The 13355-nt window shown below is 45.6% G+C and overlaps 1 protein-coding gene across 2 annotated transcripts in view; it reads left to right on the plus strand.

Annotated features, from left to right (window-relative positions):
• Positions 1-543: 543 nt before the first annotated feature.
• LOC122944029 (inter-alpha-trypsin inhibitor heavy chain H3-like) overlaps positions 544-13355 on the plus strand; it is a 110050-nt gene continuing 97238 nt past the window's right edge. For both annotated transcript variants that reach the window (XM_044302229.1, XM_044302230.1), the window contains exons 1-3: positions 544-670; positions 5013-5134; positions 7101-7118. In XM_044302229.1, the coding sequence (XP_044158164.1) occupies positions 658-670; positions 5013-5134; positions 7101-7118 (153 nt within the window). In that variant the 5' untranslated portion in view covers positions 544-657. The remainder of the gene's footprint in view (positions 671-5012; positions 5135-7100; positions 7119-13355) is intronic.

Genomic DNA, 13355 nt, shown 5'->3' on the forward strand with positions numbered 1-13355 from the left:
TATGCGGACGAAGGACCTATTTACTTGAATTGGGTCCACAATCTGCATCCAACAGTCCACACAGCAAAAAATAGTGCATGCACTACTTTTTTGCTGTGCGGAGGCATGGACAGAAACCAGACTGAAGCCCCCTGTAGTGTTTCTGTGTGGTTTTGTGCCTCCGTTCTGCACTGCACCTTACGGATTGCGGACCCATTCAAGTGAATGGGTCCGCATCCGTGATGCGGTGCACAAACGGCAGGATTCAGGCTGCAATACGGGCATGGCCGGGCAACGCTCGTGTACATGAGCCCTAAGGTAGAGGAAACAAACCTTTTTGGTGCCTGAGGTGGTATTTTCAAAATGCCCCCCTCCAGCCCTTGTACTTCTACATGATAGTTGGTAAATGGACTAGCACTAATTTTAATTTACCCTTATGATAACACTTCCAAAAATATCATTTAAAACCTCTTTAAAAGACTCCTCCTTAAAATTCAGGAATTTGGGGAAGGTAGAAAGAATTTTCTCATGCAAAAGTAAAGTATCCAATACATGCGATCCCTGCAATAACAGACATGAGTAGGACCTTCTGACTCCAGGGAGTGCTGTGGGTGGGACAGTTTACAAAAGAGACTGGATTACTGGAAGGACGGATATCCTCATCTCCATCTTTAATACATGTTCCATCGCAGTGAGTATTGTTACAGATATTCTACTATTATCATTGGTTATTTTACTATGTTTTACGCTTCAGATACTATTTTTGTGGTAACACTTCTGTCTGCAATAGTTTAGGAAGTTCTGCAAAGCATTTACATTCAGAACTGCTTGTCTAGCACACAATCCCCACTCCACAGCACACATCAATGTCAAGCAGGTTATATTATGACGAGGATGGAACAGAAACTTCCAAACCCAGCAACAAGCCAGGCGATCCACATAGCACAGTCACTGACACTGACAGGTAGTTTTCCCTGGAGTAGACACCAGACACTGTATTGCTAAAACAACAAAAGAACAATAACTCACAATAATACAGCCGCCTGGACAGTAAAGCATTGACATGGTCATCGTTATTTATATAGGACGGCCCAGCATTCCTTTCTAAATCTCTCGAATGCTGCTAAATCCGGACTACATTGCAGAAAGGAAATATGTCTTGTTCTATATTTTGTAAAAGTTCCTTTCACTTTCACTTGTATTTGACATTTATTTATCTGAAATGTGCTTTTTGTTTTTGTTATAAACCAGCTGCAGGAAAATCACTGTTAAGGCTACATGCACACGACTGTATGCGGATCCGCAAAAAAAAAGACGGATGACATCCATATGCCATCTGTTTTTTTGGCGGATCCATTGTAACAATACCTAAAACGGACAAGAACAGGACATGTTATATTTTTTTTTTTTTGCGGGGCTACGGAATGGACATACTCATGCGCAAAGCACACGGTGTGCTTTCTGCATTTTTTGCGGACCCATTGAAATAAATGGGTCCGCAACCTATCTGCAAAAAAACCTGAACAGACACGGAAACAAACAACGTTTGTGTGCATGTAGCCTAAACCAGACACAATACCATGTAGCGCTAGCTTAGCTGAATGTAATGATTCTTTTCACTTGCTTCATTCTGGAGAAACAGTACTTTTAATCCATATGCAAATGAGCAGTTAAGTGCACTGAGGGCGGACCCAAGCCGCTCTGTGCACCCTTGATCCTACTGCTGCTTGCCAGCCTCTCTCTCCTGCTTGATTGAAAGGGCCAAGTTCCTCAATAATCATCTCACCTGGTCCTGAAAATCTCGAAGCAGAGCATGATCTGACAGCAAGCAGGAGGAGCAATGGTTTGGTCCCGCCCTCAGTGCACTTAACTGCTCATTTGCATATGTAGAAGTACTTTTTCTCTAGCATATATCCTTACATACTAGTCCTACAAGGTATTGTACCTGGTTCAACCGCGACCTATTCCCTTAAAACCATCAGAGAGTAATGGTACATGATGATCATACAGGATCACAAAATAAATCATATCAGTTCCACAATACAATCTCCTCAACAGTTGAGGATATCCTATGTATAAAAGTATCATGTATTTCCTGTTTACCCTTAGCAAATCTAACAGAATAAAGAAGTAAACCAAATTTGCTTTAATTATTCTGTTTATTAAAAATATATTTAGAATTGAAAGAAACACTTGCATTTTTTACAGATTTTGTAACTTTTTGATGTTATTTAATTTAATTTCAAGCGGTTAGCCCGTCAACAATTTCTATTAATTGCAATGATAATGCATCTCCGGTCCACCATTGCTTTGATAAGCATGACCTACATGCAGGAGTGACAACAGTAAATTAGGCTAGAGCAATTTTGGAATCCGCTTGATTAAAGGGATTGTCTGATTTCAGGAGGAAATCTGACAACCCTCGGGATCAGCCTGAAATAAAGAACTGGTACTGTAAGTACCTACTTGGCAGATCCAGCTCTGGTTCTCCCAGCCAGGCTCTATTTACATGACTGCAGCAGTGATGTCACGTCGACAACATGGGACCACTGCAGCCAATCACTGAAATCAGGGGTGCATCAACGTGACAGGGATTGGCTGCAGTGGTTACGTGTTGCTGACATGACCTCACTGCTGTAGTTGGGTAAATGTAGCCCCGATGGGAGAACCAGAGCAGCAGTAGAGGATACACCAAAGTATTTACCAGTTCTTTATTCCAGGCTGGTGCAGAGCGTTATCTAGTTTCCTCCTTAAACTGGACAACCCCTTTAAACTCTTTGGCTATAATCACCAAAGCATGCTTGTAGAAAAAAAGATAAGGATGCCAAGAAAATATTACCTTGCCTTCAGGAAATAACCATGGAGTTGTTTGTGCAATGCTTTAGGGTCACATGTCGGTAAGTTGATAGAGGAAAGAATGCATACTGCTAAGTATCAGAAATCCTGGAAGTCATTGTTCAGGAAAACAAAGAGGTCAGCAGAAGGTCTGAGTACAAAAACTGTGTATGAGCCTCTTAATTTCAAACAGATCAGGATAAGGCACTTCAGTATCCCAGAACAGGTTTACTGCAGAGGGTTAATTGCTACAATGTCACATTGCTAAGTTAAATATTGTGACTTACCAGGTTTGTGTACCTAAAGGCATTGTATGAACAATTGATGGTGACCTTCTAGACTGATTGAGTTATGTTGCCAGTAGATGGACCTAGGTAAGCCCCCTGATTAGTTAGTGAGTCTAGTTCTGCCTGAGCAACAGTGAAGACCTATATATGCAAGCGCGTCCGAGCTACGCCCAAGATCAGAGAACCCACATCTGAGACTTCTACAGCCAAGAAAACACATTTACAACCCAAAGTTTATGACAGAGAGGCCTTACTGCTGTGAGAGGAAACATTGCTAACCCACCCTTCTGTCAGCGCAATTCATGCGCTTCTCATCTTGTTTGTGTGGTGCCAAGTCAATTAGAAGTATAAGTATGCACGTGCTATGCTGCTTTCATAATGAGACCAGACACACTAGGTGGTTTCATGAAAGCATCTTCTCATCCCCCCTGAGCCATGGTAGAAGAGAGAGCTGTCACGGTGGGGAGTGGGGGAAACCCCCTACCGTGCGGTGTCAAAGGGTAAAAGGGGATTAGCCTGGCCAAAAGGAGAAATACGGAAGCAGGTCACCTCCTACAGCGTCCCTAATCCTCTCCCTGACTTCTCACCGTATGAGCGGACCCCGATGGTAGGACAGCTCATACACTGGATTCCTAGAGACCCTGAGTCGCCCTGGTAATCCCTCACCAAGGAGCAGGGGAGAGACGACCTGTTCATCCCAGTAATGGAGGAACAGGAGTCGCTATCTGAGGCCAGGCTGCAAGGAGAGGGGAACACATACAGCATATGGAGATGGCAGGTAAGCGAAACCCATAACACACTTACCTGCCACAGACACACTGACTGGAACCCGTGCACAAGTGCTGCTGTCCACACCAACATTAAAGGACACAGCACAAACTACAACACAGGAACCCAGGACAGCCATAGCTGCAATAAACGTGAGACAGGGGAATGTCTAACAAACATGCTGGACACCAAACAAGACATACAAAACCCTGAACATAACCCACACAAACCAAAAGATAGGAAGGGAAAGAGACACCATAATAACATCAATGACCACAAGGGTGGCCCTCACTGGACAGAAGGTAAAAGCCAGGAACAGTGAACCACCAGCATACACCAAGGCTGGAGGAACACTGAGCTTCAGGCATCCAGCAGAGGCTAAATAGCCCAAGCAGCCACACCCACACACACATAAACCCAGTGTTCACAAAACACTAGGAAGGGAGTTAACACCAGACAGAGGAAGGAAGCCACTAAAAGAGGAAGTGAACACACAGGCATACCAAACCACACGTTACCACCGGCAACAGCATGCGTAGCAACCATGTCACGGCAATCACCCAGAAGGCCGAGACACTGCCACCGCATGCTCTCACAGCAACACGTTGGCGCGGGCAACCGCAAGTGTGGCAACAGTGTCACAGCGCAAATCAAAGGCCGTGACAAGAGCTTTATTCACATTACATTGATTTAAATAGCAGACATGACATCCCAAAAGGAGTGTTCCTTAAGAAGAGACTATTGGCTCCTTAACCTGATAGGAGTGGTTTCAGCAACTTCAACTCTGAGTTCATAGGTAGATTTGAAAACTGCAACCTAACTCCCCCCTTCCCCCTCGACCTTAAAACAAAGAATGCACACACGTCTCAAACATCTGGTTTGCGGCCATCTAGTGGACAAAAATCAGTACTACACAAAAATGTGCACCACAGAATGTTCACACCACATACACATAGAGGAACAAAACCCATCTCTCACACTTCCACACTGCTGCTTATTTTAAGGTTAAAAAGCCCCACTCATTGACCGCGTCTTGTACAACTACCCAGGATGTGCATATGGTATGTCGCCACTGCAATGCAGTTAGAAGAAATAGGTTTGTGAATGACATTCATAGTCCTTAGCATTGTCTGTAATACTCAGGTGATAGACGGGTGGTGCGAATTTTCAAAATGGATCAACTCCTGCTGGTTTTTACCCTACTCTTTTATGTCCTGTCTCCGATAAATGGTGATTTTCTGATTGAAGGACTAAGAGGCATTCAGGTCAGTAAAATGATTATCATATCTATTGTGTGCATATGTACATCTCAGCACACACACTAGGGTCATTTTCACGGAATATTTCAATGTGTTTTTGAAGTGTGGGAGGAAACTAGAGAACTCCATGCAGATGGTGTCCTTGGTCTGATTTGAACCCAGGACTTCATCCAAAGGGTTAAACACTTTACAAGTCTATAGATAAAGCCTCTAGACTATTATATTAATTTTTCATACTATAGTAACATTTGTATTCACCTGTGCTATGCCATTCAGTCAGTGAAGGAAAGGGATGCTTGGGAATGGAAAATAAGTAAAGGAGACACAGCATTAAGATAGTGACGTGGCCCCTTCATTCTAAGGATCACTTGTGATCCCAGCAGTTGGAATCTTTGCAATAAACCATCACTTAGTATAGTAGAAAAATCCCATTAAATATGACCTGTCAACATATTATGGCATGGCTCTCTTTATTTTGTCTGCCTGCTCCTATTCTTGAGCTATGTCCTCTTAGACTCCTGATGAATATCTGAAATGGTTAACCATGGTGGTGTCCATGCTCCCCCTATCACAGCTCAGGGGGCGTGTCCATGCTCCCCCTATCACAGCTCAGGAGGCAGTTGAAGGATGAAACTGAGCATGTGCGGCCTTCTCAGTGAGCAGGTCAAAGAAATAGGAAAAAAACTAACTGCAGGTGGCGCTATGCAGATACATTTGATTGAATAACTCAATGTCTATGCTAAATTTCTAATTACATGCAATTACAAAAGTATTCAGATACAGGTGCTGGTTTGAAAACTGTAGAATATTTTCGTGGGACAACCCCTCTAATGATATAGAACAGTGTTTCAGTTCAATTGGCACCACCAATCATAATGTTATGGCATACTCTAGTAATATGCTGTAACATTATGGAATGGGAATATCCCTTTAAATGAACTACAGTATAGTAGGTTTAAAATACATAAAAACAGTAACTTATCTTTTAAATCACCATCTCTCCTGCAATGACCGTTTCCAACCTCTTCTTTGTGCTGCTGCAGCACTGATGTATCATATTGACACTTGGATGTGGCAGCCAGTCATAGGGCACAATGGTGATATTAGTAGGACTGACACGTCAACAATGTAGCCTGTGATTGGCTGCCACGGACATGTGTCAAGATGTCATGTTAGGCTGCTTTCACACTAGCGTTCGGGTGTCCGCTCGTGAGCTCCGTTTGAAGGGGCTCACGAGCGGACCCGAACGCAGCCGTCCAGCCCTGATGCAGTCTGAATGGAGCGGATCCGCTCAGACTGCATCACTCTGGCGGCGTTCAGCCTCCGCTCCGCTCGCCTCCGCACGGACAGGCGGACAGCTGAACGCTGCTTGCAGCGTTCGGGTGTCCGCCTGGCCGTGCGGAGGCGTGCGGATCCGTCCAGACTTACAATGTAAGTCAATGGGGACGGATCCGTTTGAAGATGCCACAATATGGCTCAATCTTCAAGCGGATCCGTCCCCCATTGACTTTACATTAAAAGTCTGGACGGATCCGTCCGAGGCTATTTTCACACTTAGCTTTTTTTTGCCATTTTAATGCAGACGGATCCGTACTGAACGGAGCCTCCGTCTGCATTAATATGATCGGATCCGTTCAGAACGGATCCGATCGAACGCTAGTGTGAAAGTAGCCTTATCGCTGCAAGACATAAACAAACACCATCAGGTCAGATGGGATCCTGCTCTGGTTTGCCATATAATCTTTACTATGCAATATTCAATATATAGTACAATAGTGCTAGAAATTTAAAGTGAAAGGCACATAGAAAGAAGAAGACATCATAAAACTAAAATAAGTTACAACCAGGTTAAATTAATATTATTTTCACATTGTTGTTTTTGTTTGAAATCATTCGACTGATGTATAGTATGATATGCAACATATTTTCTATATGTTTTATATGAAATTTTCTTCTTCTATTTTTTCTATAGAAAAGAAGCACTGATAGGGTAAGTACTGGGACTGACACATTACATGTAGCCTAAGGTCAGCGCTACGCTTGGCAGAGGGGGATGTGTCAAATTAGTATGTCTATAGACAAAAGTCGTCCAACTCATTTAACATGTGCACCAGAAAACTGTTGCACATAAAACCAGGCCCCTAGCTGATGTAGATTTACTTTCCTGGCACATGGAGCTCCCAACGATGCTCCACAATGATTACCTCTTAATATTTCTAGTGCATTGTATACCAGTGGGGTTTGCTATGGTATAAGAAATGTCCTCCTTTATACATCTCCTCTAGACTTTTTTTTATGGTTTAATCAGTTTTTATTGATTTATCCAAGCAGATTAGCAATAATAATTACCAAGCATTGTAGGAGGTAATTGTGAAAAACACATGAAAGATGTAATATATCCAAAGATATAAGACACTAGTAATGTTGATTAGTATCCACTTATGAAACATTTGAGAATATGAGTATAATAAGGAGAACTAAAAAAATAAACAAATAACAAAAATGTAGGAGTAAGGAAACAAGAAGGAGGATAGAAGGGGAGACAAGACAGAGACATTAGGTAAGGAACACGGATATCGGGAGAATGCATGGAAACAAGATATACCATATCTAAACTGATAACATCAAGAGAACTTAAAGGTCAGGAAAGAGAGCCATCTCTCAACCAAGCCGAGAAGCGCGGGGAGGAACAGAACTGGAGCCAAGACTCCCAAGTTACTGTATGGACCGGGCCGGTTAAACTTGAGTCAGCACTTAACTCTTCTAGGCGCGCCAGGGCATCCAGAGCAGTTGCCCAAGTAATCCTCTGCAGACTCTCTGTTGACTTCCACCTATGGGGAATAATCTGCCTCATGGCAAGTAAAAAAAATCTTAAGATACCCTTCTTAACATGTTTTATTCACCCTGGAAAAATAGAGAGAAATGCTATCAGAGGAGACAGCGATATAGTAGTCCGGTAAAGAGGGTTATATAGAGAGAAAACATTTTTCCACAAAGGGGCTACTCCAGGGCAGTCCCACCATATATGAGCCATTGTGCCTATATCCATTTGGCAACACCAGCAGATATCTGGTACCGATGGATAGAATTTATGTAGTTTTACCGGAGTCCTATACCACCTGGTCCAGATTTTGCAATTAAGCTCTTGGAGGCCAATTGAAATGGAGGACTTATGTGTGAATAATAAAGATCTTTTCCATTGATCTGGGGAAATAGTAACTCCCAACTCTTCCCCCCACGCTCTAACCAATTTTATTCCCTGGGAATGTATCCCATGAGTTTTATCCTCAATCTCTCCATCATTAATAACTCATACTATATCATACTATAAATCAAGGAGACCGCATGACCTGGAGCTGACTCAGAGACACATAAGTTCTCAAATGGGGTCAGTCGTGTATTGGGCTGAGACCCAGGTGTCAAGGACCATATAACATTTCTTAACTGAAAATAAGAAAAAAAAAATCTACCTGGCGTATTTGGAAGGATGTGAGACAAATCATTCAGGGGAAGCAAGCCCTTATCATCTTGTATATTTTTGACATTAATCGAGTGCACAGCTGATGTTGCGAAGCTCGGCAGATTTTTAAGGGAGTCAGAAAGTGCTGGATGCCCATTCTAAACTGTGAGAGGTCCCGGCTTTGAGACCAATTTTAGCTTAGGAGTAGGGATGAGCGAACTCGAACTGTATAGTTCGGGTTCGTACCGAATTTTGGGGTGTCCGTGACACGGACCCGAACCCGGACATTTTCGTAAAAGTCTGGGTTCGGGTTCGGTGTTCGTCGCTTTCTTGGCGCTTTTGTGACGCTTTCTTGGCGCTTTTTGAAAGGCTGCAAAGCAGCCAATCAACAAGCGTCATACTACTTGCCCCAAGAGGCCATCACAGCCATGCCTACTATTGGCATGGCTGTGATTGGCCAGAGCACCATGTGACCCAGCCTCTATTTGAGCTGGAGTCACATAGCGCCACCCGTCACTCTGCTCTGATTAGCGTAGGGAGAGGTTGCGGCTGCGACAGTAGGGCGAGATTAGGCAGATTAACTTCTCCAAAGGACTTGTTTATTGATCGATCTGCAGCTGTGGGTCATTGAGCTGCTGATACTCAATTGCTCACTGTTTTTAGGCTGCCCAGACCGTTTGTCAGTCACTTTTTTCTGGGGTGATCGGCGGCCATTTTGTGTCTTGTGGTGCGCCAGCACAAGCTGCGACCAAGTGCATTTAACCCTCAATGGTGTGGTTGTTTTTTGGCTAAAGCCTACATCAGGGTGAAGCTGTCACACCAAGTGCATTTAACCAGCAATAGTCTGTTTATTTTTTGGCCATATACTACATCAGGGGCAAGCTGCGCCTGTCACCAAGTGCATTTAACCCTCAATGGTGTGGTTGTTTTTTGGCTAAAGCCTACATCAGGGTGAAGCTGTCACACCAAGTGCATTTAACCAGCAATAGTCTGTTTATTTTTTGGCCATATACTACATCAGGGGCAAGCTGCGCCTGTCACCAAGTGCATTTAACCCTCAATGGTGTGGTTGTTTTTTGGCTAAAGCCTACATCAGGGTGAAGCTGTCACACCAAGTGCATTTAACCAGCAATAGTCTGTTTATTTTTTGGCCATATACTACATCAGGGGCAAGCTGCGCCTGTCACCAAGTGCATTTAACCCTCAATGGTGTGGTTGTTTTTTGGCTAAAGCCTACATCAGGGTGAAGCTGTCACACCAAGTGCATTTAACCAGCAATAGTCTGTTTATTTTTTGGCCATTAACTACATCAGGGGCAAGCTGCGCCCGTCACCAAGTGCATTTAACCCTCAGTAGTGTGGTTGGTCAAGCTGTCACACCAAGTGCATTTAACCAGCAATAGTGTGGTTATTTTTTGGCCATATCCCAGTCTAATTCTGTCAGTAAATCTATACCTGTCACCCAGCGCCTAAATACTAGGCCTCAAATTTATATCCCGCTAAATCTGTCGTTACTGCTGTACTGTTCTGGATGGGCAAGTTATTTAGTGTCCGTCAAAGCACATTTTTTGTTCTGGGTTGAAATACAATTCCCAATTTAGCAATTTCCTAATTTAGTGGTTTCTGCTGTTTCAGAGCTATTTGAAATCTATCCCTAAAAGGGTATATAATATTCAAGGTGCACATAGGGTCATTCAGAATAACTTCACACACACGCTACTGTGCATTTCCAAGTCTAATTCCGTCAGTAAATCTATACCTGTCACCCAGCGCCTAAATACTAGGCCTCAAATTTATATCCCGCTAAATCTGTCGTTACTGCTGTACTGTTCTGGCTGGGCAAGTTATTTAGTGTCCGTCAAAGCACATTTTTTGTTCTGGGTTGAAATACAATTCCCAATTTAGCAATTTCCTAATTTAGTGGTTTCTGCTGTATCAGAGCTACTTTAAATCTATCCCTAAAAGGGTATATAATATTCAAGGTGCACATAGGGTCATTCAGAATAACTTCACACACACGCTACTGTGCATTTCCAAGTCTAATTCTGTCAGTAAATCTATACCTGTCACCCAGCGCCTAAATACTAGGCCTCAAATTTATATTCAGCTGAATTTGAATACAATACATTGGGCCAAATAATATTTTTGTTGTTGTGGTGAACCATAACAATGAGGAAAACATCTAGTAAGGGACGCTGACGTGGACATGGTCGTGGTGGTGTTAGTGGACCCTCTGGTGCTGGGAGAGGGCGTGGCCGTTCTGCCACATCCACACATCCTAGTGTACCAACTACCTCAGGTCCCAGTAGCCGCCAGAATTTACAGCGATATATGGTGGGGCCCAATGCCGTTCTAAGGATGGTAAGGCCTGAGCAGGTACAGGCATTAGTCAATTGGGTGGCCGACAGTGGATCCAGCACGTTCACATTATCTCCCACCCAGTCTTCTGCAGAAAGCGCACAGATGGCGCCTGAAAACCAACCCCATCAGTCTGTCACATCACCCCCATGCATATCAGGGAAACTGTCTGAGCCTCAAGTTATGCAGCAGTCTCTTATGCTGTTTGAAGACTCTGCTGGAAGGGTTTCCCAAGGGCATCCACCTAGCCCTTCCCCAGCGGTGGAAGACATAGACTGCACTGACGCACAACCACTTATGTTTCCTGATGATGAAGACATGGGAATACCACCTCAGCATGTCTCTGATGATGACGAAACACAGGTGCCAACTGCTGCGTCTTTCTGCAGTGTGCAGACTGAACAGGAGGTCAGGGATCAAGACTGGGTGGAAGACGATGCAGGGGACGATGAGGTCCTAGACCCCACATGGAATGAAGGTCGTGCCACTGACTTTCACAGTTCGGAGGAAGAGGCAGTGGTGAGACCGAGCCAACAGCGTAGCAAAAGAGGGAGCAGTGGGCAAAAGCAGAACACCCGCCGCCAAGAGACTCCGCCTGCTACTGACCGCCGCCATCTTGGACCGAGCACCCCAAAGGCAGCTTCAAGGAGTTCCCTGGCATGGCACTTCTTCAAACAATGTGCTGACGACAAGACCCGAGTGGTTTGCACGCTGTGCCATCAGAGCCTGAAGCGAGGCATTAACGTTCTGAACCTTAGCACAACCTGCATGACCAGGCACCTGCATGCAAAGCATGAACTGCAGTGGAGTAAACACCTTAAAAACAAGGAAGTCGCTCAGGCTCCCCCTGCTACCTCTTCTGCTGCTGCCGCCTCGGCCTCTTCTGCTGCTGCCGCCTCGGCCTCTTCCTCCGCCTCTGGAGGAACGTTGGCACCTGCCGCCCAGCAAACAGGGGATGTACCACCAACACCACCTCCGTCACCAAGCGTCTCAACCATGTCACACGGCAGCGTTCAGCTCTCCATCTCACAAACATTTGAGAGAAAGCGTAAATTCCCACCTAGCCACCCTCGATCCCTGGCCCTGAATGCCAGCATTTCTAAATTACTGGCCTATGAAATGCTGTCATTTAGGCTGGTGGACACAGACAGCTTCAAACAGCTCATGTCGCTTGCTGTCCCACAGTATGTTGTTCCCAGCCACCACTACTTCTCCAAGAGAGCCGTGCCTTCCCTGCACAACCAAGTATCCGATAAAATCAAGTGTGCACTGCGCAACGCCATCTGTGGCAAGGTCCACCTAACCACAGATACGTGGACCAGTAAGCACGGCCAGAGACGCTATATCTCCCTAACTGCACACTGGGTAAATGTAGTGGCAGCTGGGCCCCAGGCGGAGAGCTGTTTGGCGCACGTCCTTCCGCCGCCAAGGATCGCAGGGCAACATTCTTTGCCTCCTGTTGCCACCTCCTCCTTCTCGGCTTCCTCCTCCTCTTCTTCCACCTGCTCATCCAGTCAGCCACACACCTTCACCACCAACTTCAGCACAGCCCGGGGTAAACGTCAGCAGGCCATTCTGAAACTCATATGTTTGGGGGACAGGCCCCACACCGCACAGGAGTTGTGGCGGGGTATAGAACAACAGACTGACGAGTGGTTGCTGCCGGTGAGCCTCAAGCCCGGCCTGGTGGTGTGCGATAATGGGCGAAATCTCGTTGCAGCTCTGAGACTAGCCGGTTTGACGCACATCCCTTGCCTGGCGCATGTGCTGAATTTGGTGGTGCAGAAGTTCATTCACAACTACCCCGACATGTCAGAGCTGCTGCATAAAGTGCGGGCCGTCTGTTCGTGCTTCCGGCGTTCACATCCTGCCGCTGCTCGCCTGTCTGCGCTACAGCGTAACTTCGGCCTTCCCGCTCACCGCCTCATATGCGACGTGCCCACCAGGTGGAACTCCACCTTGCACATGCTGGACAGACTGTGCGAGCAGCAGCAGGCCATAGTGGAGTTTCAGCTGCAGCACGCACGGGTCAGTCGCACTGCGGAACAGCACCACTTCACCACCAATGACTGGGCCTCCATGCGAGACCTGTGTGCCCTGTTGCGCTGTTTCGAGTACTCCACCAACATGGCCAGTGGCGATATCAGCGTTACAATACCACTTCTATGTCTCTGTAATGACCGGCAACACGCACAGGGAGGAAAACAGGGAAAGCCCTGCCCAAGGGAGAGGGAAAGGTGGTGACCCCTAACTCACCTTGCAGCTGGCACCTGCCTGCCCTGACGTCCCTAGACGGGTTCCTCACCCGTGCGGCGATCACGTGCCTAAACCCTGGCTTTCCCTGAAATGAGCCCTAGATAATGAACGGGCCGGTGGGATCGCTAGTCCTCACCACTGCACTAAGAGGGAA

The sequence above is a fragment of the Bufo gargarizans genome, chromosome 7 (genome assembly GCF_014858855.1).
Source record: "Bufo gargarizans isolate SCDJY-AF-19 chromosome 7, ASM1485885v1, whole genome shotgun sequence".
Classification (NCBI taxonomy): Eukaryota; Metazoa; Chordata; class Amphibia; order Anura; family Bufonidae; genus Bufo; species Bufo gargarizans.